The following is a 20,870-nucleotide window of genomic DNA, read 5'->3' as shown; positions in this document are numbered from 1 at the left end:
GCTCTTGGAGAGTGGTTTGACAAAAGCTCGGGGCTGACTCTGAATCTGAGCTACCTTGAGTCACAGCTGTGAATGGGAATATAGCTGTCCAGGATGCTTGAGTGAGCATCACCTTTGTCATCTGCTCAGGTATACATCAGGGGGGTCTCGGGCTCTTTTGACATACATCTGGAGGTTTCCAAGCCTTCCCTGGGCCGTAGAGCCCTGTTCTCAGTTCTGCCCTGGGCCAGGTGGTAGGCAAGCATGAGGAAAGGCACAAGGGGAGAGGGATAAGGCAAGATGAAGGACCAAGGAAGGAAGCCCCTGCCTTGCCATCCTGAGCTGCGGCCCCTCCGTCCCGCCACCAGCAAGCACACCCACTGTTGCCCTTCTGTGTTCCCTCCCCTGCCTTTCAGAACCCGTCCACCCTTCAAGACCAGCGTCAGGCTCAGTTCCTCTGGAAGCCTTCCAGCCTTGCTGGTCTCCCGCAGTAGGGACCAGAGCCCACGGTTGTAGAAGTGACTTATGAGAGCCCTGCTCCGCCGGCCCTCGTTGTGCTTCCTGCCTGCGGGCTTTGTCTTCATGGAGAGACGATCAGGTTCTCCAGTGCAGGCACGAGCGTTCTAGGGCTCCCGAGCTGTCCAGCAGAGAGCCGGGCGCATAGGGGCTGTGCCGCGACCTGGTGACTCACCGGTCAGAAGCTCTGTTCCGAGCTGCTTTTTGTTCATTCCTTCTTGTAGCAGGTACTAGGGCTGAGCTGGATGTCCCTGGTGTGATTTCTTCTAACACGCAGCTCAAAATGAAAAGGATAATAATTATAATCACCACCTTTCATTGCACGCCTGGGGGCTGATGACTGCCCTGCGTGTCTTGCGTATGTATCTCTCCTTCGGTTTCTCACCACAACCCTGCCAGTTTGGGATTCTCATGTTACAGGTGGAAGGAACAGGCTCAGAGAGGTCTCAGGGCAAGTGGCAGAGCTGAGAGGTAAGCCCAGGCATCCCGCGCTGTGCTGCTTGGCTGGAGAGTATTTCTCAGAGGTGGGGACCAATTGGGTCTGGTCAGCCTCGAGATCCTGGCAGCTCGTGGGCCCTGTCTGGGGTGTTTTGGTGCAAACCGGTGTATTTAATGCTTCGGTCCCCTCCAGTTCGGACATTCTGCAATTCTGTCACCAGCCTGTGTCCTTTCCCTCCAGGGGTGAAGCTGGAAATTCTCTGAAATAGAACTGGCTCCCACTGTAGGTTGTTAGGGGGCCTGCTCTGGGGAGGGCTGAGAAGGGGCTGTGGAGCTCTGAGGCCCTGGTGGAGGCAGAGGGTGCATGGGAACCCCTCAAGGGCATTGGAGACAAGGCTTTTGTCAGAGCAGGCTTCGGCCCTCAGGGGACCCACAGTTGGTCTGTCTGTCCTTGCTCTCTCCTCAAGGGGCATGAGAGCTGGTCAGGGTGCTGGCTGGCCTGGCTGCCCTGGGAGAGACCCTAAAACTCAAGCCTTTGGCATGAATTCAGGGTGTCTCTTCAGGGAGTGCTCCACCCACCCTGGCTCACTTGAGCCGCTGTCTCATCTTGTCTGGGAATTATAAGATTATGACAGCCATCATCTGAAGGAGCTTCTGCTGGTGGCTCCAGGCCCTGTGTGTGTATGTTTGTGTGTGTGTATGTGTGTGTGTCTGTCTGTATGTGTGTGTGTGTGTGTGTGTGTGTGTGTGAGTGAGACTCTCTTCCTCATCCCACTGCTTCCTTCTACACTCTCCCCTGCCCTGTGGCCAGGGTAACTCTGGCTAACCAAGACTGTGAGGAGGTGTGGCCTTTTTCTGATTTCCCAATTTCCCTCCCTCAGTGCCTCAGTTTCTCTGTGTCCTGGGTTTCCTGTCACCTGAAGCTGCTTTGCCTCCTTTGTCTTTCCCTCTCACAGATATCCCCTTGCTCCCTGGCTCCCCACGCCGGCTGAGCCCCCGGGCAGTGGCCAGAGGAGGCCAGGGCCCCAAACATGGACAGCAGTACCTCAAGGTGCCGGGTCCTCAAGCCCCCAGCCAGCAGAGCAGTTCTGACAGAGAATCTGGCCCGCTGTCATGGGGAGGGAGCTCCCGCAGCGGCTCGGTGAGTGCTGGGGTGGGGTAAAGGCTGGCCCTGCTGGGGGCCCCAAGGGAGCCTCTTGACTGGGGCACCCTCCAGCTGGGGGGCAGGTGTGTGTATTTGTGTGTGTGTGTGTGTGTGTATGTGAAAGAGAGAGGGAGAGAGAAATAGGCCCAGGGTTTTTGTGAGGGCCTTTTCCTCTCCTCTGTTTCCAAGTCCCAGCCACGCTGGAGTCTCATGGGCAGAGGACAGACAGAGAAGGGGAGGTGTGAGAGGCCACGTGGTCCCACCTGTTGGTCTGCGGACTCGCTGGCTCCCCTCACAGGTCTGAGGACCCAGACCTCTGCCGGGGCTGCTCAGAGGCTCTCCCCTGTGCCTGGTGCTTCATCTGGTTGCCCAGGTGACCTCTCAGGTGGCTGCAGAAGCAGATGGGTATCAAACCAGTAATAAACAGGGAAACACCCACAGGGAGGGAGGCAGGTCCCTCTCCTGCTCCGCCTTATTCTTTCCCCTCCTTTTCTCTCAACCTCCCACCTCCGGGCTGGCTGAGAGCAGAAGTCGGTCCCCCTGCTGCGGTCTCTGGCAGGGTCCCTCCTGGTGGCTGCAGAGGAGGAGGAGGAGGAGGATGTGGGGCTGAGAGGGGCATAGTGTCGAGTGAATCCCTGTGGGGTGGGGCTGGGGTGGGCCCGGTGAGAAGAAATTGCCCTTTGTTCCAATGGATCCAGAGAACTTGCCGGTGAGTAATCTGTGTGTGTAAGTATGCGTGTGTTTGCAGGCCGGCCAGCAGAGCTGCAAGGAGATGGGATGTGTGGGTGTGTTCCAGTGCGTGTGGAGGGCTGTGTGTGTGTCAGAGTGCCCTGGGGTGCTGGGAGTGTGCACAAATATGTGTGCAGGGGAGCTGGTGTGGGGGTGCCGCGTGTAGGTGCTCTGTGTGCGTGTGCTCTGTGTGGCTCTGGTGTGCAGGCACACGCGGACGTACAGGGCTTTGCTGCTGCGTGTTCAGTCCGTGTGTGCGAGCGTCCGTGTGTGCGTGGTTGCCAGAGCGGGTCTGAGGGCACTGGTGGCCGGGCTGTGGACAGGTGGGTGGAGGGCTGTGTGGGCTGGGTGTGGCAGCAGAACGTAGGCCACTCTGTGCTTTTACTGGGGGAGTTGGGGCCTCTGGGCCTGACGGGCTTCCTGGTCCACCTCCCCGGGCCCAGAGCACAAGGTCAGCCTCCTCCGTCGCTCGCCCTTCCTCACCGGACCTCGCTGTCCCTGTCCTGTTCTCTCTCTTTCCAGGTCATCAACAACTACCTGGATGCCAACGAGCCAGTGTCCTCGGAGGCCTGTCTGAGCCGCATGCACTTCCACGACAACCAGAGGAAGGTCGACTACGTGCTCACCTACCATTACCGGAAACGTGGGGTGCATCCTGGCCTGGGCTCCCCTGGCCAGTCGCTGGCACTTGTCTCTAATGGGGAGACAGGCAAGGAACCTCATGCTGGGGGCCACGGTGACATTGAGCTGGGGCCACTCGATGCCCTGGAGGAGGAGAAGAAGGAGCAACGGGAGGAATTTGAGCACAACCTGATGGAAGCTGGGCTGGAGCTCGAGAAGGACTTGGAGGTGAGGTTAGGCAGGTGGCAAAGGGCCGTGGGATGGGATGGCCCTGCAAGTTTGGGCCCCTGGTGATTGGTGTCATCTGCAGGGAGCATTGGCTTTGTTCTGGCAGGTGGCATTTTTTTTAATCTGGTGGGCAAACCAGATTTTCTTGTTCAAAGACTTGAGGAAGAGTCTTGGTATAGCTGGTGCCTCTGCCTAAGGGATCCCAGGTAGTGGTGGTGTAAGGATGTGCCAATCTGTTCTGTGGGCGTTGGCCTGGTTAGAGATTGGAGGCAAGTCATTTCTTGCTGGTGCTTAAAGACCCCATTCCGTGGCCTTCTTCAAAGGTTTCATTGAGATGAAGACCCAGATTGCCTGTTGAACTTTGGATCACATTCCTCTATAGGGGATATACTTCACTAAGGAATGTGCTTGCCTGGGGCCCTCTGAGGGAGGTGATTCATTGGAAACTGAACATCGGACATGTTTTATCAACTTGTGAGCGATATATGTTCTCACCTTTGGTCAGTAGCAGCTTAAGGGAATCCATGGAAATCCATTTATCTCCATATCCATCTGTCCATCCTTCCATCCATTCATTCATCCATCGATCCATTTCTTCATATCACAGTGATCCTTTAAAGATGACCTGCCCTAACCATCCCCTCCATACTCATCTTCTACCTTTCCTACCCTCCCGCACCTGCTCCAGCCCTTTGGCCTTATCTTGGTTGTGTGTTGGTCACCCTTACCTCAGGGTCTTTGCACTGGTTGTCCCCGCTGCCTTGGGCACCCTTCCCCAGACCTGTGCATGCTTATTCCCTCACTTCAGACCTCTGCCTAAATGTTATCTCTTTCCAGACATCTTCCTGACCATCTAGCTATAGTACTCCCACCCCTTCACTCTGTTCCTTGACCATGCTTTACTTTCCTTCATCACACTTAGCATTGCTACCTGAAACAACATGATAGATTTGGTTTTTTAGCAGTGCCCCAACCAGCTTCATGAAGGCAGGGGTCTTGTTTGGTTCACTTCTATATCCCCAGCACCTAGGACAGAGTCTGAAGAATAAAGTAGTGTAGTAGGCGCTTAACAAGTGTTAGTTGAATAAATAAGTGATCTCCCCGAATCTCACGTTCCTCATCTGCAAAATAGTTAAATGCCCTGCTGGGCTGTAGTTTTACAGGCCCCATCAATAGCTGGGGCAATGAAAACATCTAGCACAATGTGTAATACGTAGTAGGTGCTCAATAAATGCTCATTAAGACTATTTTAAATAGAGTCATGCTGAGGGGTGTGGTGCCATTCTCATCTGTTGTGTAAGATTCAAGTTAATACCCCAAACTGGAAGGGACCCTCAGGGGTCATTCATCCATTTCTCTCACCCCAGGAAGGATGGCATGTGGCTTGGCTCAGACCCTTGTCCTCCTGACCTGTACTGCTTATCCAGACCCTTAACCTTGGAGGTGCTTCTCTCGTTCTTTCCACCAATGTAGGGACATTGTGCTCTTTGAAAACTAACTGGGGCTCCCTTGCTCCCTTGATTTTCACTTTTTGGAACCCAGAGCTCACTTGGTTCCTCGAACTGGAGTCTGGTGGGAAGGTTTCTTGAGGTAGTGGTTTGTTTTGAGGACCAGACAAGGAGCTCTTGGCACTACTTCTGTGGGAGGCTCAGTCCCCACACCTGTCTCTGCGTGTCAGGGAGTGGAGGCCTGGGCCTTGTTCAGCTCCTCAGTTGGGAAACAGCATCATGCTCAGGAGGGTGGACTCTGGAGCCCAGAGACAGATGTTCACATCCTGGGTCTGGCATCAACTAGCCTCACAATCTTGAGTGAATGACTTGCTCCTTTGGAGTCAGAGTTTCCAAGTCTGTGTAAAAAGGATAGCAATACATTCTTCATTGGGTTGTTTGAAGATGAAAACAAGACAAGTGAATTAAATACTTAGTAACAGTGCCTATCACTGCTATTATTATTGTTTAGAGTTGCCAGATTTAGCAAATTCAAGATGCCTAGTTACATTTGAATTTCAGATCAACAGCAAATAACTTTTTAGCAGAAGTATGTCCCATGAAATATTTGGGACCTACTTAGGTCCTTAAAAGATTGTTTGTTGCTGATCTGAAATTCAAAGGTAACTGTCCTGGCAACACTTTTCTTTTTTTTTTAAAGATTTTATTTATTCATTTGACAGAGAGAGTGAGCACAAGCAGGGGGAGTGGCAGGCAGAGGGAGAGGGAGAAGCAGGCTCCCCGCTGAGCAGGGAGCCCGATGCGGGGACTTGATCCCAGGACCCCGGAATCATGACCTGAGCTGAAGGCAGTCGCTTAACCGACTGAGCCACCCAGGCGCCCCTTGGCCCTGTATTTTGAGCCCACTCGCGTTCTGCATGTGCGTCTAACCCATTTTTCCTAATGGATGAGTGCTTTGCAGCCACTGCGGTTACCTGGTCACTTCCCTAAGGATATTGGGCACCCACGTTGCCTCCAAGTGTGTGCCACCCCAACAAGATGGAGTAGGAATTGTCCCCTCCTTCCGGGCCAGCAGTCCTGGATCATCTCCGGCTCACCCCCTGCCCCAGCCTCCTGTTGGTGCTAAACACTGGCTGGCAATTCATCAGCTGGAGCCTCTGAGGGCCCGAGCAGCTCTTCTGGGGGCCTGTTGGGGCCAGCACAACTCTTCACTGTGGCAGGATGCTTGGTCTCTCCTTGAGCAGAAGCCTGCAGCTGACACCTCACAGGAGTGAGGCCGCCGCTTGGCTGCACCAGGGCGGCAGCGTGGAGGGCAGGTGTAGTTGGCCCCAGCTGCTCGGCTGTCCCTGCCCTGCTGGGCTACACCGTCTTTTAGGCTCTGGTTTCAATCTGATTTTCAAGTAAGTGGAGAGGAAATGGGTTTCTATTAGAGACCCATTAAAAATCATTCATTTAGCCTTACAGATCAAAAGAACTTTGCATGCATCAAATCCTAACTGATTGACTATCATAGGAATCATTTCCGACCCTGGTTGCTATCTGAGTGTGCTTGACACAGGATGATGATGGGTGCATACCTTCCATTTGGTGTTGCACTTTTTCATTCAGTGGGCGTAGTTCCATGTATTACATTGTCCATGTTCATATTTTAAAGGCCATTTGGTATTTATCAGATGACTAAATGACAGTTTGCATATATGTTTTCTTACGTGTAGCCATTCAATTACAATTTCATTTAAAGACATCGCTGGAGATGCCTGTGGGCCTGTGGGTGGCAGAGACACCAGCCTCCTCACTGCCAATTTGGACACATGAGGGCGACCTGTCTGGAGATGAGCATCGCTGCTGAGTGGGAGGTGAATGTGAGCATTCGAGGGACTCACCCACCTCAGGCCTCCAGACGGGGTTGTGGAGCGGGTGGGCTGAGGAAGGCCTTCTGTGACACACCTCCTCCCAACCTCTCCCAAGCCCCCTGCCCTGACCCAGACAGCTGGAAGGACAGAGGCACAGGCTCAGATGAACGAGGGGCACCAGGGGGATCCCAGAGCCAGGCGCAGTGCAGTGCACGTGGTGGGCCCGGGGCATGTGTGGACTTGGGGTGTAAAGGCCTTCCCCCACCCCGCAGGCCCTGAAATTCCAGCAGGCATGGCCCACAACTTCATCTGTGTGGGCAGCTGGACCTTCCAAACTGGGAATGGAGGAGAGGGCATTGACGGGGGTGCCGGGGGCCCCCTTGCCTTGGGCTAGCTCTCCCGGGATTTGGGCACCAGAGAACCGATAGCAGAAGCTGCCTTTATTCAGCATGATCTGGCATCTCCGGCAGGTCCCTGGGCGGCTTTGGGCAGAGGCAGGCATGGAAGGGGCAGAGTGCCAGCCGGGAGGCACCAGGGGCCCACAGCTTTATTCAGGAGGCAGCGCTCCCCTCTCTGACTTGGTATCAGGTGGGAGCCCAGGACTGAACAAATCCCTTCCCTCTCTGCAGAGAGGAGACCTTCCCACAAGCCACAGGATGGCCCCGACACCTGACTATTTACCCTGTAGCCCTGGACGTCTGGCATCTCAACCTGAATTACTATACTGAGCCAGAGAAAGAGGCTAGGGGACAACTGAGGTATAGGACATCATGATCTCCCCCGGGGGCTCATTTAGGGGAAAAAAATGTGGGCCAAGAAAATTTGAATGTCTTCTCATTTTCTTAACCTAGAGGCCACTGTTTCTTGACCTTTGTCATCACGGCCTGTTCCCACTTACCTTTTCAGAAGGGCTTTTATACATCTGATTCAGCAGCTGGTAGGATCATGTGTCCTCCTAGGCCTCTGGACGGAGCTGGGGCGACTTTGGGAAATTGCTCTCTATCATTAATCTGTGGTTTTAGGGGAGGAAACCAACTTCCCTGATTGCCTCCTGTGTGCCTGCTAACGTGGACTTGTGCTCCGTCAGTTAGTCTCGTGAACCCCTGCCAGGTGCCTGTTACCCTCATGTCTCTAAGGAGGTGAGAGGGGCTAGTGTCTCCATCACAGGGACGTCTACGAAGTGATCCAGCTGGGATTTGAACTCCGTCTGAGCTTCTGGGGTCTTCGTCATACCAGGGCTGACTGCCAAGTCCTCGAGAGCACCTTCCTATTCCTCCTTCCCCGGAATTCTTAGGCGAGGCTCCAGGGAACACAGGGGAAGAGGCAGATGTGGCTGTAACGACGCCGCGGTGCATGCCGGGTCCTGGTGGTGGCTGCCGTGTGCCCACGAGTGCGGGAGCTCGCGCACTGCTGACGACCTGGCTCACGCTAATGGCTTAGGAAACCGGGCTGATTTCCCCCGGCTTTGCCTGTGTTCCTGTCCCGTGTGCCCCACCCTGACGCCGCAGGCGGGAGCCTTCAGCTTCTCGCCTGCCTCTCTTTCCCGCCCCCAAGGGACCTTCAGGGGACACAACAAAGGCAGCCCCGGCAACCCCTGCCCCTGGGACTGCACAGCTGAGCAGGGCAGAGCCTCCGCGGGGCTGGCTGAACCTCACTTCCCCGGGGAGGCCTCTCCGCAGCCTGGGCGGGGGTACAGAGAGAAGGGAGGAAGTCAAGCCCCCCCAAAACTGGGGACATTTTTCCAAGGAGTTTAAAAAATTAACACTCAGTATCCTCACTCGATGCTAATGGCATCCCCGCTGAGGTGGTCAGAGCGGCTCTTGTCCCCTTGTCATAGGAAACCTAAAACGCCTTGTCAGGCCGGTGAGGAGCCGGACTGGGCCTTGCAGCTGCTCCCCCTGTTCTCTTAAAACGACTGTCCAGGGGCGGCATTTTGTCTACGCAGACCCCTACCCGGAGATGAGCAGTTTCCGGGTTGTGAAAGAGGTCGGGGAGTGGGTCTCGTGGAAGGCAGGCCGAGGGTTTCTGCCGCTGGGGTGTGGCTCCCTCTCAGGTCCTTCACGCCTGGGGTCTTTCATCTATTGGCCAGGGCTTCCACAGCTCTCTAGGGTTCCTCAAAAGGGGCTGGAAGGAGTGTCCCACCCTACAGAGCAGAGGGCAAGATGCCTGGCTGGCTGAGGGCCCCTGCCTGGGCACCACCGGAGCTGGCTGGCTGTCCTGCTGGTTTCCTGTTACCAGGTGCAGCCGGTGAGGTATGAGAAAATGCGACCGTGGGATATTAGAACTGGGAGGGCTTTGGATCATTTCTTTCACTTCTGTCAGAGAGCAGGGCCTATGGTTGAGAGGATGTGGCTTGTACAAGCTCATGTAGCTAGTTAATGTCTTAAGTAAATGAAATCTTGGTGATGGGGAGTCTGTGCTACAAGCAAGTCAAGAGGGGAGCTTCCTTCTGTTCAGTCTGTCGTCCTTGTAGCTGAGTTCCTATCTTCTTGCACGGCCGAGGTCGGACGGGTGCTCCTGGTCCCACTGCTCCAGGGTCCGTGGCTGGTGCCTGTTCTCCCGTAATACGCCGTGCTGGTTGTTAAATATTTTGAGTATCCCTTATGCTTTCCAAGGCTATTGGCATCAATCCCTGCATTTGGTGAAGAGAGGGTCAAGGGATAGTTGGTCTCTGTCCTGCTAATCATTCCCGTTCAGGGCAATGCTAGAGGTTTTGGTCTCTGAGAGAGACACGGAGAGAGAGAAGTCCCTTCTCCATTTGTCAGCTGATAAGTTCAAGGTTTTTGCGGGCTTTCACCTCAGCTGGGCAGTCACCTCAGCTGTAAAGACACTCAAGGGATCAGCTCCGGGGGAGACCTGCCGGGCTCTGTTTCTGCCACCCTCTCCTGCCTCTCATTTAGATCTTTTTTTTTTTTTTTTAAGATTTTATTTATTTATTTGACAGAGACAGTGAGCAAGGCAGAGAGAAGGAGCAGGGGCAGAGGGAGAAGGAGAAGCAGACTCCCCGCTGAGCAAGGAGCCCATTGTGGGGCTCGATTCCAGGACCCCGGGATCATAACCCAAGCTGAGGGCAGATGCTTAACTGACTGAGCCACCCAGGCGCCCTCATTTAGCAGATCTTGACTGAACATTTGCAGGTGCCACATCCCGGGAGCTGATGACACATGTGACTAAGATGTGGTCCTTGCCTTCAGGGGGCGCTGACCTGATTTCAGATAGTCACCTAAAGTCAATCTAAAGGTGCAGTAAGAGAGCGTACTGGGAGAGTGACAGGCTGAGTGATTCCCAGTCCTGCCTCTGCCTGGAAGCTCTTAGCTGGATCACCGTCCCTCTGCCTGCCCCGGACGCTTGGGTCCTGGCAGAAGTGAGCAGGCTGAGTCTTCTACTCTCATCAGGTCTCTGGGCAGGATTCACTCTCTGTACACTGAGCCGCTGGGGGATGCTGTGCAGGTTAGAAGGTTTAGCTCAAGCGGGTGTTGTATGTGGCAGGGTCTTTGAGCCTTCGAGGTCTGGAGACACCTGGGAGTCATATCTGGTGCTTGGTAGGTGGTGAGGATGGGCCTGGGGCTGCTTCAGCCTGAAGCATCTCCTCACTGAAGACGGGGTCTCCTTGTCACTCCAGGTCAGCTCATCAGGGTGCCTCGATACCTCCTATCTGATGACCCTGGGGCTATGAAGCAGCGTTCAGGAGCTCTTTAAACCTTGGGGGTTCTGTGAATAGAATTCAGGGGCAGAATTTATAAACTTGGATGGTAAAAAATTGTCCTTTATTTTCACCAACACTTAACTGGAACTTAGCGGTTACTTCACCTAAGGATATGGGCGCAAACCTACATTACTATGAGTTCCTGTGAGTTTGTTGCCGATAGAAATCACACATAGATTCATATTGGGTTATATAGTTGTTGCATAAATCTCCAAAAGCATGGATACTCATCATTACTTTGAAATTATGACAATTTTGAGATATGCTGCCAGGTCTTGCTCTTTAATGTATTGATAAGGCTGCAAGTATACGACTAGATCACGAGTTTAAATATTTTAGTAACTGTATTTCTATATACTTCGTTCCTCCTTATTCTGTATAATTATTTTACACACCTAAAAATACTCTAAGAAGAGGTCTATAGATTTCTGACTGTCTTAGGGCTCCAAGGCCCCCAAAAGATCACGAATCCCTGCACATAACCCCTAAGACTTAGGAGAAGCGTCAGGCAGTGAGTGGTGGTCCTGCCTGGCTGCTGGGGGAAGGGAGATCCCATGGGGACACCCACTGGCTACTCCCTGGAGTCTGGCTGGCTCAGATAAGGTTCCTGAGGCGTCCTGAGGCAGGGGCCTAATTTGAGGGGCGTGCCAACTGAGCACACTTGTGACATCAGCTGAGCCCTTACATGCTGCGGCCCCTGCTACTTGGGGCCTGCCTGCTAATTGCATCCAGGAGCATGGGCTTTAGTCCATGATATGCTTGACCCCAAGAAGGACACGGAGAGGAAAGAGCGTTGGGCTGAGACCTGGGTTCTAGGTCCCATTCTGCCACCCACCGGCTTTTTTCTGGACCCTGACTTCCCCATCTGGAAAAGGAGAAGCTTGGGCATCATCAGGGATTCTCAGACTGTGTACTTGAGAGTCCTGGCTTCCTGTGACTTACACTGATGTCGTCTATGCTAAAATAAAACTTGATACTGTTTTCTCATTTAACTGGAAAATTGCAGTGATAAAGATAATTTTCTCAATTTAAAATTGTTCTTAGGGGTGCCTGGATGGCTCAGTTGGTTGTGTTGACTCTTGATTTTGGCTCAGGTCATGATCTCAGGGCCGTGAGATCAAGCCCCACGTTGGCCTCTGTGCTGGCCATGGAGCCTGCTTCAGATTCTCTCTTTCTCCCTCTGCCCCTCCTCTACCCCCCCAAAATTGTTTTTTTTCCTTAAACCTTTGGAGGCTGGCCTGCCAGGAAGTACTTGCTGAGGGCAAAGGAAATGGATGAAAAGTACAAGAATACTAATGGGAAAACTTAGAATTGGCCAATCGTATTTAGTTTTGCAACTTAATTTTGGTTGTGGTTTTCTGTTGTCTATCCTGTGAGTTCTTCCACTAAAATTTGTCTTTGAATGTTGGGATTAAGCATGCTGGTATTCGAAGGACTTTTGTAAAGAGTTCTGCAAAGAGCACGATGACCTGGAGGTGTTCTAGCAGCTCTTGTGGTCTTCAGGGCCCCTGCCTGCTTGGGCAGTTGTGAGTGTACGGCACCTGGGGATGCATTCTGCTAAGAAGGCTGACCTTCATTCTGGATGAGCAGAGGGCGAGTGGATTCGTGAGTCGGAGCGGGGTGATGGCTCTCCTCCAGGGGAGATAGTGCTCATGTTTCCTTCAGGCCACGAACAAAAGCTATAGTGGCCCTGATGTGTTCTCAGCCTTCCCTGTTCTGTGCACCATGACTGTGAGGAGGACAGACCGACAGTACTTTGGAAGCAAAAGGAAGAAGAGCTGGCAGAGTTGTTTAGCCATGTCACCGTCTCCTGAAGTGGACAGTGCCCTGTGGAGACCCCATCCCTCTTGACCTGGAGCTCAGCTAAGGTAAGAGTGTCATGAATCTCCCCAGCAGGATTCATGGAGATTGCCATTTATGGCGTGATGGCTCCCAGGAAGCCCTGGGTGGATTCTGATGGCTTCCAGAATGTGTTCACCATCTGTTGAGCATCGCAGGTTTGGGGGTCTCATCTGCTGCAGACCAGCCCACCGTGGATAGCAGCCAGACTCTGTGTCCAGCTCAGCAGTCCCGGGGCCCAGGTGCCCACCGGCATTCTTATAATTGTCTTGTTGAGTTTCCGCTCAGGGATCCATCCATTGCTGTCAGGTGTCGAAGGGTGGAGTATTTCTGGCTGTGAACGTCGTAGCTAAAGCTGTGTTTCCCCCTACTCTCTGAACTCATCCAGCCCAGGGAACTTACACTTAGCTCATCCACAGGTCCTTGGAGGGTCGAGGCTTCCCAGGCTGCAGAGAGGGCCTGTGGCGTTTTAGCACCTTTTTTAGGAACAGGAAGTCATAAGGAGTGGAATTTGATGGGTATGCTGTTCTGTTGTGTTTTCTTTGTCAAGTGCAGACAGAGGAACCCCAAAGGCTTTGGAGCTGAAGCCCCGGGGCCCTAAGAGCTTGTGTGGGTTTGCTGCTGGCTCCCTGCACACACCACCCATCCCTCGTTACAGCGTTGTGTGTGTTGCTATGTACTGTTCTCACCGTGCACCATGGGGTTGGAGGGGGTGCACTCGGACCAGCTCACGCCGTGGTCTGTGAGCAAGGTCTGGGAGTTCCAGCTCTGCTAGTGGCACGTTTTAGAAAACCAGTGGCTATTGGTAGGAGTTACTTCCTGCAGGTCCCCTGGACTTGCCTAGCAGCCGAATGTAGTGGGAAGAACTTTGTGTGTAGAGGGCAATGAGCAGGATTCACCGCCATGTGCTTTTGTGCAAGTTTGTCAGCCGTGCTGGATCGATTTTCTTATCTGAGGTCTGTAGCCAGCACCTTCCACTGTTGAAAATACTTCATAAACTTCAGAAAATGAAGTGTCCTTGTTTTCACAGTTCTTTATAGGAATGGTGTGGGGTTTCCTCTTTGCCTTGGGTTTTCTTTGCCATTGGGCCTGAGTTGGCTCTCCCACCTGTCCATGCTTTGCTTTAATTTTCCAATTTTTTTAACCTCCCTGTGAGCTGAGTTGAATACCCCCCCATGTTCTGAATGAATTAAAATGCCTACTGTGTGGATTAGGCACCCCCAAAGGGAGGAGGAGGTGCAGGGAGTTTACTGTCTAGCTGGGAGATGAGATAGACTCATGAGGGCACATGTGCTGACTGCTTCTTTTCTGGGTCAGGAAGTCTCACCATTTCAGTTTTCTGAATACCATGATGGTGATTTTGAATACCACTGCTTACCTGTTGCAGGATTTTCAGGATCGCCATTTACTATCTGTACTGTTATTTGTTGAATATTTTTGCTAAATTGGCTCACTTTTTAAGTTTAAATTCATCTTAAAAGGAAATATTATATTGTTATAAATGGAGAACCGAGGGAGCCTGGGTGGCTCAGTCGGTTAAGCGACTGCCTTCGGCTCAGGTCATGATCCCAGGGTCCTGGGATCGAGTCCCACATCGGGCTCCCGGCTCTGCGGGGAGCCTGCTTCTCCCTCTCCCACTCCCCCTGCTGTGTTCCCTCTCTCGCTGTGTCTCTCTCTGTCAAATAAATAAATAAAATCTTTAAAAAAAAAAAAATGGAGAACCGATATCACTGGCCAACAAATAGACAATAATGCAAAAATAAACCACACCAGAAACAAAATAACCTTATTAATTCCTGGCTGGACACAGCTGGCTGCCGATGATCTCAGGCTGGGGGGCCTGCTCACTCTCGCTTGAGAAAGGAGGCTTCCCTAGTGTTGGAGGTTAAAGGTATATTGGCATCTAACGGAGACTTTATCTTTTCAGGATAATTGGAAAGGGTTTAACTTTCTCACTATTTAAAAATGCTATTTTTTTAAAAAAAGATTTATTATTTTAGAGAGAGAGAGAGTGCATGCACGTGCACATGTGAGTGGGGGGAGGGGCAGAGGGAGCGAATCTTCAAGCAGACTCCCTGCTGAGCACAGAGCCCAACATGAGGCTCCACCTCACGACCCTGAGATCATGACCTGAGCCGAAACCAAGAGTCAGACGCTTAACTGACTGAGCCCTCTGGGCGCCCCTAAACATGCTATTTGATACACTGTTGTATCTGTCTATTATTTGATGCTCCCTGTTCCGAACTTGGGCAACATCACAGAAGCGCTTAGTACACCCTATGAGCTTCACTTGTCCCTGGATAAGACTGAAGACTTCGAGAACCGGGATTGTGTTTTCTGCTTTATTTCTTCGTACAGTGTCTGGCACGTAGTAAATACTCCACTGTGTTTGTTGAATTGATTCAAAGCATAATGTGTAGCAAAGACAGTATACTGTAGCGTCAAGGGGAGGGAGCGAGCCATAAGAGTTGGGCTTGGCAGGGAAGGCTTTCCAGAGATGGGCCTCTCACAGCCACCTGGAACCTGTCCCTTCGCTGCTCCTCATGAGCCCTCTCCCGTTCTTCCTTCTCCTTCTTGGTTCCTCCTTCTCCAACCAGGGAAGAGAATAAGCTGCTTTCCTCTCAGAGCCGCCTACCCTGAGGAGAAGGCTGAGGGGCGCAAAGACCGGGTTGAGGGGTGGGAGGGGTGGGGGGGAGGGGAGGGAAGGGGAGAAGTTGGGGGAGGGAGAGCTGGGCAGTCAGGAGAACTGCAGGCTAGGCCTGAGCTCTTACAGGCTGCCCTCAGGTCCAGCACTAAGGGGAGTCTGGTGCCCTGGGGGTTGTCAGCTGTCCTGTTGTGTCATTCCATCCTCCTTCCTCTCTAGCTGCTTCCCCTTCTTCTTTCTGCCAGCACTGTCTAGCTCTGCACTGGTGGGCAGACCCCCAGCCCCAAAGACCACTATGGTGAAGCACTTAGCGGCGGTTGTGTTTATGTGAGGCTGGTCTCTGTGTTGGGATTATACCATCCCCCAGAAAAAGACGCAGACACCATTTTCACAGGTCCAGAGCTGCCCATATGACCCATGGCTGTGCGCCGAAGGGCCGTCTGGCATTGGGACCCTACTTTCATCCATCCCTAGTAGTCCGGTGTTGGGGGGGGTACCTGTTTTCTCCCTCCTGCCATGGGAATCTGGACCCTTCCCTCCCTGAGCATCTTATTGCTGCTTTCCAAGTTCCTAGTAATGGCCAAAATTACTTCTACTGTGCTCAGTACATCTAGTAACTCATTCAATCCTGATAACAACCCTCTGAAGTATTTATTACTACTGTCGCTCTTGTAGATAAGAGCTGAGGTTACCCAACTTGGTCAGGGTCAATCAACTGGTGTCAGGAAGGGATTCAGACAGACCCTGAGTCTGAGCTCTCAGTCACTGTGGTATCCCATCTCTCCAGGGATAATGCTTCTGTCCCCTGAGCCTGGTGTGGGGAAGGGATGGCCTTATTCTCACCATTGGGGTTGCCAGCAGTTAAAGCAGGTTCAGGAGAGGGGAAAGCAGCCTCTGAACTTGAGAGTATTCTCTGCTTACCTCTTTGCTCCCTGTGGTAAACACCTGTCTTCCCTCCTATCTCCGTGGGAGGTCACGGGTTGGGGAATTGTTGCACCCCACAGATAACTTTTAATTACAAGGTTTGTACTTTGTGTTTGTGGCAAGAATCAATCTGCTCAGGATGGGCCCTGAGACCATTAGATGGGCGTGGAGCCAGCAGGCAGGGACGAGAGGCAACAGGGTTGCCCAGGAAGGGGGGGACACGGCAAGAACTGGAGAGCGCACAGGTCCGGAGCTGCTTGGGACCCCAGTAGGGAGGGCAGTGAGCCAGGGTGGAAGGTCAGCTTCCCTGGAGAGCAGGGCTGGGATGATCCCCAGGTGTGTGTACTACCTTTTCCCGCCTTCAGGCAGCAGAGTGGGTATGGGGGGCCAGGTGGCGTTGGTCTTGAGCGTGCTCAGCCTTCCTTCTGTGTAGCTTCTCCCTGTCCGGTTTTCCCATCACTCCACATCCTCTGCATGGACTCTTGGGTCTTTCCTTCAGACCCTTCACATTACCCTGCTTTGTAGCGTCTGCACTTTAATGGGGATCAAAGCTTCAGGCTTTTGGGCACCAGCAGGTGGAGCGGGGCTCTGGAAATCACACCATACTGGCTCTTTCTTTTTCCAAGAACCATGGCCCCACACAGGCCTCCCTCCTGCCTTTCCCCCAGCTGTCATAAGCCGCTTACCTTAGAGCCTAATGCTGTAACAGCCGGGTGACATTTGGGATGGAATGCCCTTAAGTGCAAAGGCTTCTCCTCTGATCTGGGATGAAGGAGGAGGATGTGGTCAGTACATCTGGGGGGGGGGGGGGTCAGTGTTTAATGAAGGAAACAGAAGACAGACGGTCCTTCAGGGCCATGCACGATGATCCCTGTACATGTGCAGGGTTATTCCATGTGTGGCTACTTATGGAGGGGGAGTGGTTAATCTGCTCATGGCCTCCTGCGTTCTGGGTCATTCCCTCCTGCTGTTAGGATGCTCGGGAAATGGAAGCTAATTCAGTCATTAATCCTAGCCTAAGCCAAGCTGAATCAGACAGATATGCTGAGATCTTCCTCCCTCAAACGCAGAGTGTAATGCCCTCCAGGACCAAAGGGCTGTGGTTTATCTGCGCTGCCCCTCACCTTCCTGGTTTGGGTAATTGCCAACTGCCCAGACCTTGTCTGCATATGTACATAGGTACACATCCAAACTGTTCTGCTGTGACGACTGGAACCAAGGGGAACAGGGCTGGAAGGTTTCTGAAGGAGAAAGTTTTGATGTAAGTGAAACTGGAATGCCAGCCTGAATCTGAATCCCAGCTCGGCCACCAGGGGATGTCTAAACTTGGGCGAATCATGTGACGTCTCCTGTCCCTTCAGTTTTCTCATTGGATCTCTTTGAATTGTTTCGAGGAAGCATCTTACACATGGTGGACACTTAATATTGGTCAAGGACATAAGTGATTCAGTTTTGGTTACTATTCTAGTTCCTTAATTTCAGATCTGGAGATCTCTAAAGACTTTTGTCTTTTTCTGGCCTCTAGGCTGACCTGTCTATAAATGAGGTGCAGTCTCCCATCCAAGTGATGCCCATCTCCCTCCTGGCCTGGCTTCATGGACCAGTGGCAGATCGTGACACCTGCCTGTTGTCACATGCCCTGGGGAGCCCCCCTTTAGAAGGCCTTTTTTTTTTTTTTTTTTTCTTCTTTCTGGAGTCTCTGGAAAGCTCTCTCAAACACCTTACCAGGCTGACTGGTCACTCGCCTGGAATCAGAGACACCTTCGCCTCCCTAGGTCTTCAATCTTTGTGCCCTGGTTTGAGTGGGCAGTCTCGCCCGTTACACTGAATTCTGGATTTTAAAATCCTCATCGGGCTTGAAGTGTTTTCATGTCAGTTGTTATAGTAAGTCCCTTTTCAAAGTGAATAATCAGCGTCATTGATCTGCTTTCTAAACCTGGACTTTCACATCTCAAGTTTGAAGGGAGGCACTCCCGTACCTTTTCTCCTGTGCTTTGGTGGGAAATGCTATACATCGTTCAACTCTAAGCACATTCTGGCCTATGAACCTACAGGAGGAAGAGAGAATATAAACCGGCTCTCTTCCTTGCTGGTGCGGTATCGGAAAACTCAAGAGGGAAGTTCTTCTTGGGGTCTAACCTAACTCTCTCCAGAGCAACTGCCTATTGGTGAAGGAGCAGATCAACTGGTATGCATTTGATTGGCCCCGCTGGGTCTCATGTACCTGGAGATTTGTCTCCAGAGCCTCATTTTGAGCTCCCATGTCCTAGGCAATGGAGCCAGTGGGAGGACTGGAAAATATCTTCTTTATGGGCCTGAGGAGGAGGGAGTCTGGCAATTTTGCAGATTGGGGCTCTTTTCCCAGTGTTGTTTGAGACTCAGGAGAGTTGTGTGACTTTTCCCAGATCTTGCATTTCAGTGTTTGTGGCTGGTTTGGGTTCCTCCATTTCTGTCTCCCGTGGCATTGATAAACAGGCCAGCTTACTGTTTTCTGCAGAGTCACATTTTCCTTGGTGGGCTGCATGAGACATCTGCAGGTCATCTTGTCCTACAGGCTTCCTGTGTCCATGTCCTTCAAACATCTTCCCAGAGACTTCTCCATCACTTCACATAATATGTCCCTATGCTTCGTAGTGACAAGGTTCTTTCTAGAGTCTGACTTGAACCTCTCTTGCTGCCATCACAAGCCCTTGGTCCACCTAGTCCTGGCCTCTAGAGAGACCAAGAACAGCTGTTGCGGCCCCGCCCCTGTTCCTTCCTTGTTCTTGTTGGGGTATCACCTCCATGCATCCAGCTCGTGAATCCCCCAGCAATTTCTTTGTTACTAGATCACATTGCAAGCTCCTGTCCAAATGCTGTCTGGCTGCTTCCTGTTCCAGGCATCCCCCTCCCACCTGAGTATTTGTGTTTCGGATTATTTATCCCCAGATGCAATGGCCACATTTTTCCAGGTTGAATCTGCTTGTTGTTACTTCCTGCCTGGGTCTGCTAACATCTCCAGGTCCCTTTTGCAGCCTCCGCTTGCTGGGCGGTGTGCAGACCGAATGGAGCGAGCAGGACAGGGAGAGCCTGTTCTCCTGCTGAGAGGGGCCCCACCCCCTGAAGTCAAGGCCCTCCCCAGGAGGACATCTGAACTGATGAGCACAGAAAGCCATCAAATGCTGCCAGTAGGGGGACGACCTACGTGGAAACCTGTCCCAGCTGTTCGGCTTTCTCGTAGTCTCCTGAGCCGAGGACAAGGGGACGCCTTCCTGCCCTCTTGGCCTTGGCTCTGTCCGAACAGCCATCACCAGTTCTAATTAAATACTCCGCAGATGAAGCCACTGTGCCAGAGAAGGGGGTTGGGGCCATTTCCTGTCCAGGGAGGGGGCCAGGCCAGGATGGCAGGGCCACACAAGTTAAATGCAGAGGGAGAGTGAATGCTCCCCCCGTTTTTTTTTCTTTTGGAAAAGGAAGAGTTTATTTCATTTTAGTTTTTCCTCTTTTATTTTATTGTAAGCCCCGATGACTCAGAACGTCAGAGTTGCAAGGGACCTTTGAGAGTCTTTAATGCTCATCTTATTTTACACATGGAGGCCCATGGAAGTTTGGTAACTTTCTCCAATTCCCAGAAGCATTATAAATGGTCCCCTGCCCTCTCGATGGGTGCTGAGTATTAGGCGTGGAAAGTTAAAATCTCTCAAGACTAGGAGACGCTCAGCAACAGATGCCTGTCCAAACAAGCATGTCTTCCCCCTGCTGTTCTTTCTTCATGCCTCCCCTTGACCCAGAGCTAGAAGGCGAAGTCGGGTGCCGTGGTGGTAACTCTCTAGCCTCCCGGGGCTCTTGGTTGACCTTGATTAAGTTGAGGTCCAGGGGTGTGAATGCGGGGGAGTCGGGTGCTGCTCCCAAGAGCCAGAGCGTGGCACAACCTGAGTGGCAGGGGGAAGCCGTTAAAGACGGAGCTCCTCGTGCATCCTGCCCCCCTGCCCCGGTTCTCTTTCTCCCTATCCCAGCACAGCTTCTGAGTTTTGAACATGATGCTATTTAGGAGGCTTCCTTAGAAGATGCTGATGAATTTGGAGTGATTTTAAAATTCATCTGGGGAAATAAACAGCTGCAGCTTGAAACATAAACACACACATTTGTGCTGCTGTGTCCCCACCCCCCCAACCCCAGCCATCTAGGAAAAGCGAACACACCCAAACCACGTAGAAACACAGAAACCTGTGTGGTTGGGCTGGACAAGCGCAGCGAAGGGAAAGGGATGCGCTGTCCTTCGGACTGGCATGTATCGCGCCAGGAGGTCGCATGGTCTTAAGAACGTGCGTCTGGACTCTTAGAGACCTTTGCATCCCTGGTTCGTGGGAACTCCTCGCAAGACAGGGCTGTCTCTCTTTTCTGAAAACCTTCTGCTCCCCGAGGGAAGGGGGAGGAGAAAGGGGACAAGCATTTGTGGTCACCTGAGTACACGCTGGACTCATATTCTCTTCAAGCTGTTGTGAAAGTTTTCCAATTTTATAGAAACTGAGGTTTTTGGAGATGGAGCTCCGTTTGAGAGCCCTGCACTTTCCAGGACACTGTGCTGCCAGTGGGGTCCCCTGGCGTCTGTGGGCCTTCCTGACTAAGGATCTTGGAATCCCTAGTCTTTGAGGGACCATGTGATTTTGCGGGTTAGCTGTGAACCTGTGACATGCATCTGTTTCCTCCTCTGAAGATGGAAGTCATGCGATTTGGCTATTTGGCTCAGTTGTTAGAATTCCTAATAACATGAAGTCTGTAGTCCTCTGAGCTGTGATCAGGGATGACTATTAAAGCAGTA

The 20,870-nt window shown here is 52.3% G+C and overlaps 1 protein-coding gene across 1 annotated transcript in view; it reads left to right on the top strand.

Annotated features, from left to right (window-relative positions):
* The first annotated feature begins 2,745 nt into the window (after positions 1-2,745).
* ANO2 (anoctamin 2) overlaps positions 2,746-20,870 on the top strand; it is a 322,969-nt gene continuing 304,844 nt past the window's right edge. The window contains exons 1-2 of the mRNA XM_078074088.1: positions 2,746-2,786; positions 3,329-3,655. Coding sequence (XP_077930214.1) covers positions 2,766-2,786; positions 3,329-3,655 — 348 coding nt within the window. The 5' untranslated portion in view covers positions 2,746-2,765. The remainder of the gene's footprint in view (positions 2,787-3,328; positions 3,656-20,870) is intronic.

The sequence above is a fragment of the Halichoerus grypus genome, chromosome 6, assembly GCF_964656455.1.
Source record: "Halichoerus grypus chromosome 6, mHalGry1.hap1.1, whole genome shotgun sequence".
NCBI lineage: Eukaryota > Metazoa > Chordata > Mammalia > Carnivora > Phocidae > Halichoerus > Halichoerus grypus.
This window is presented reverse-complemented; position numbering and strand designations above follow the sequence as displayed.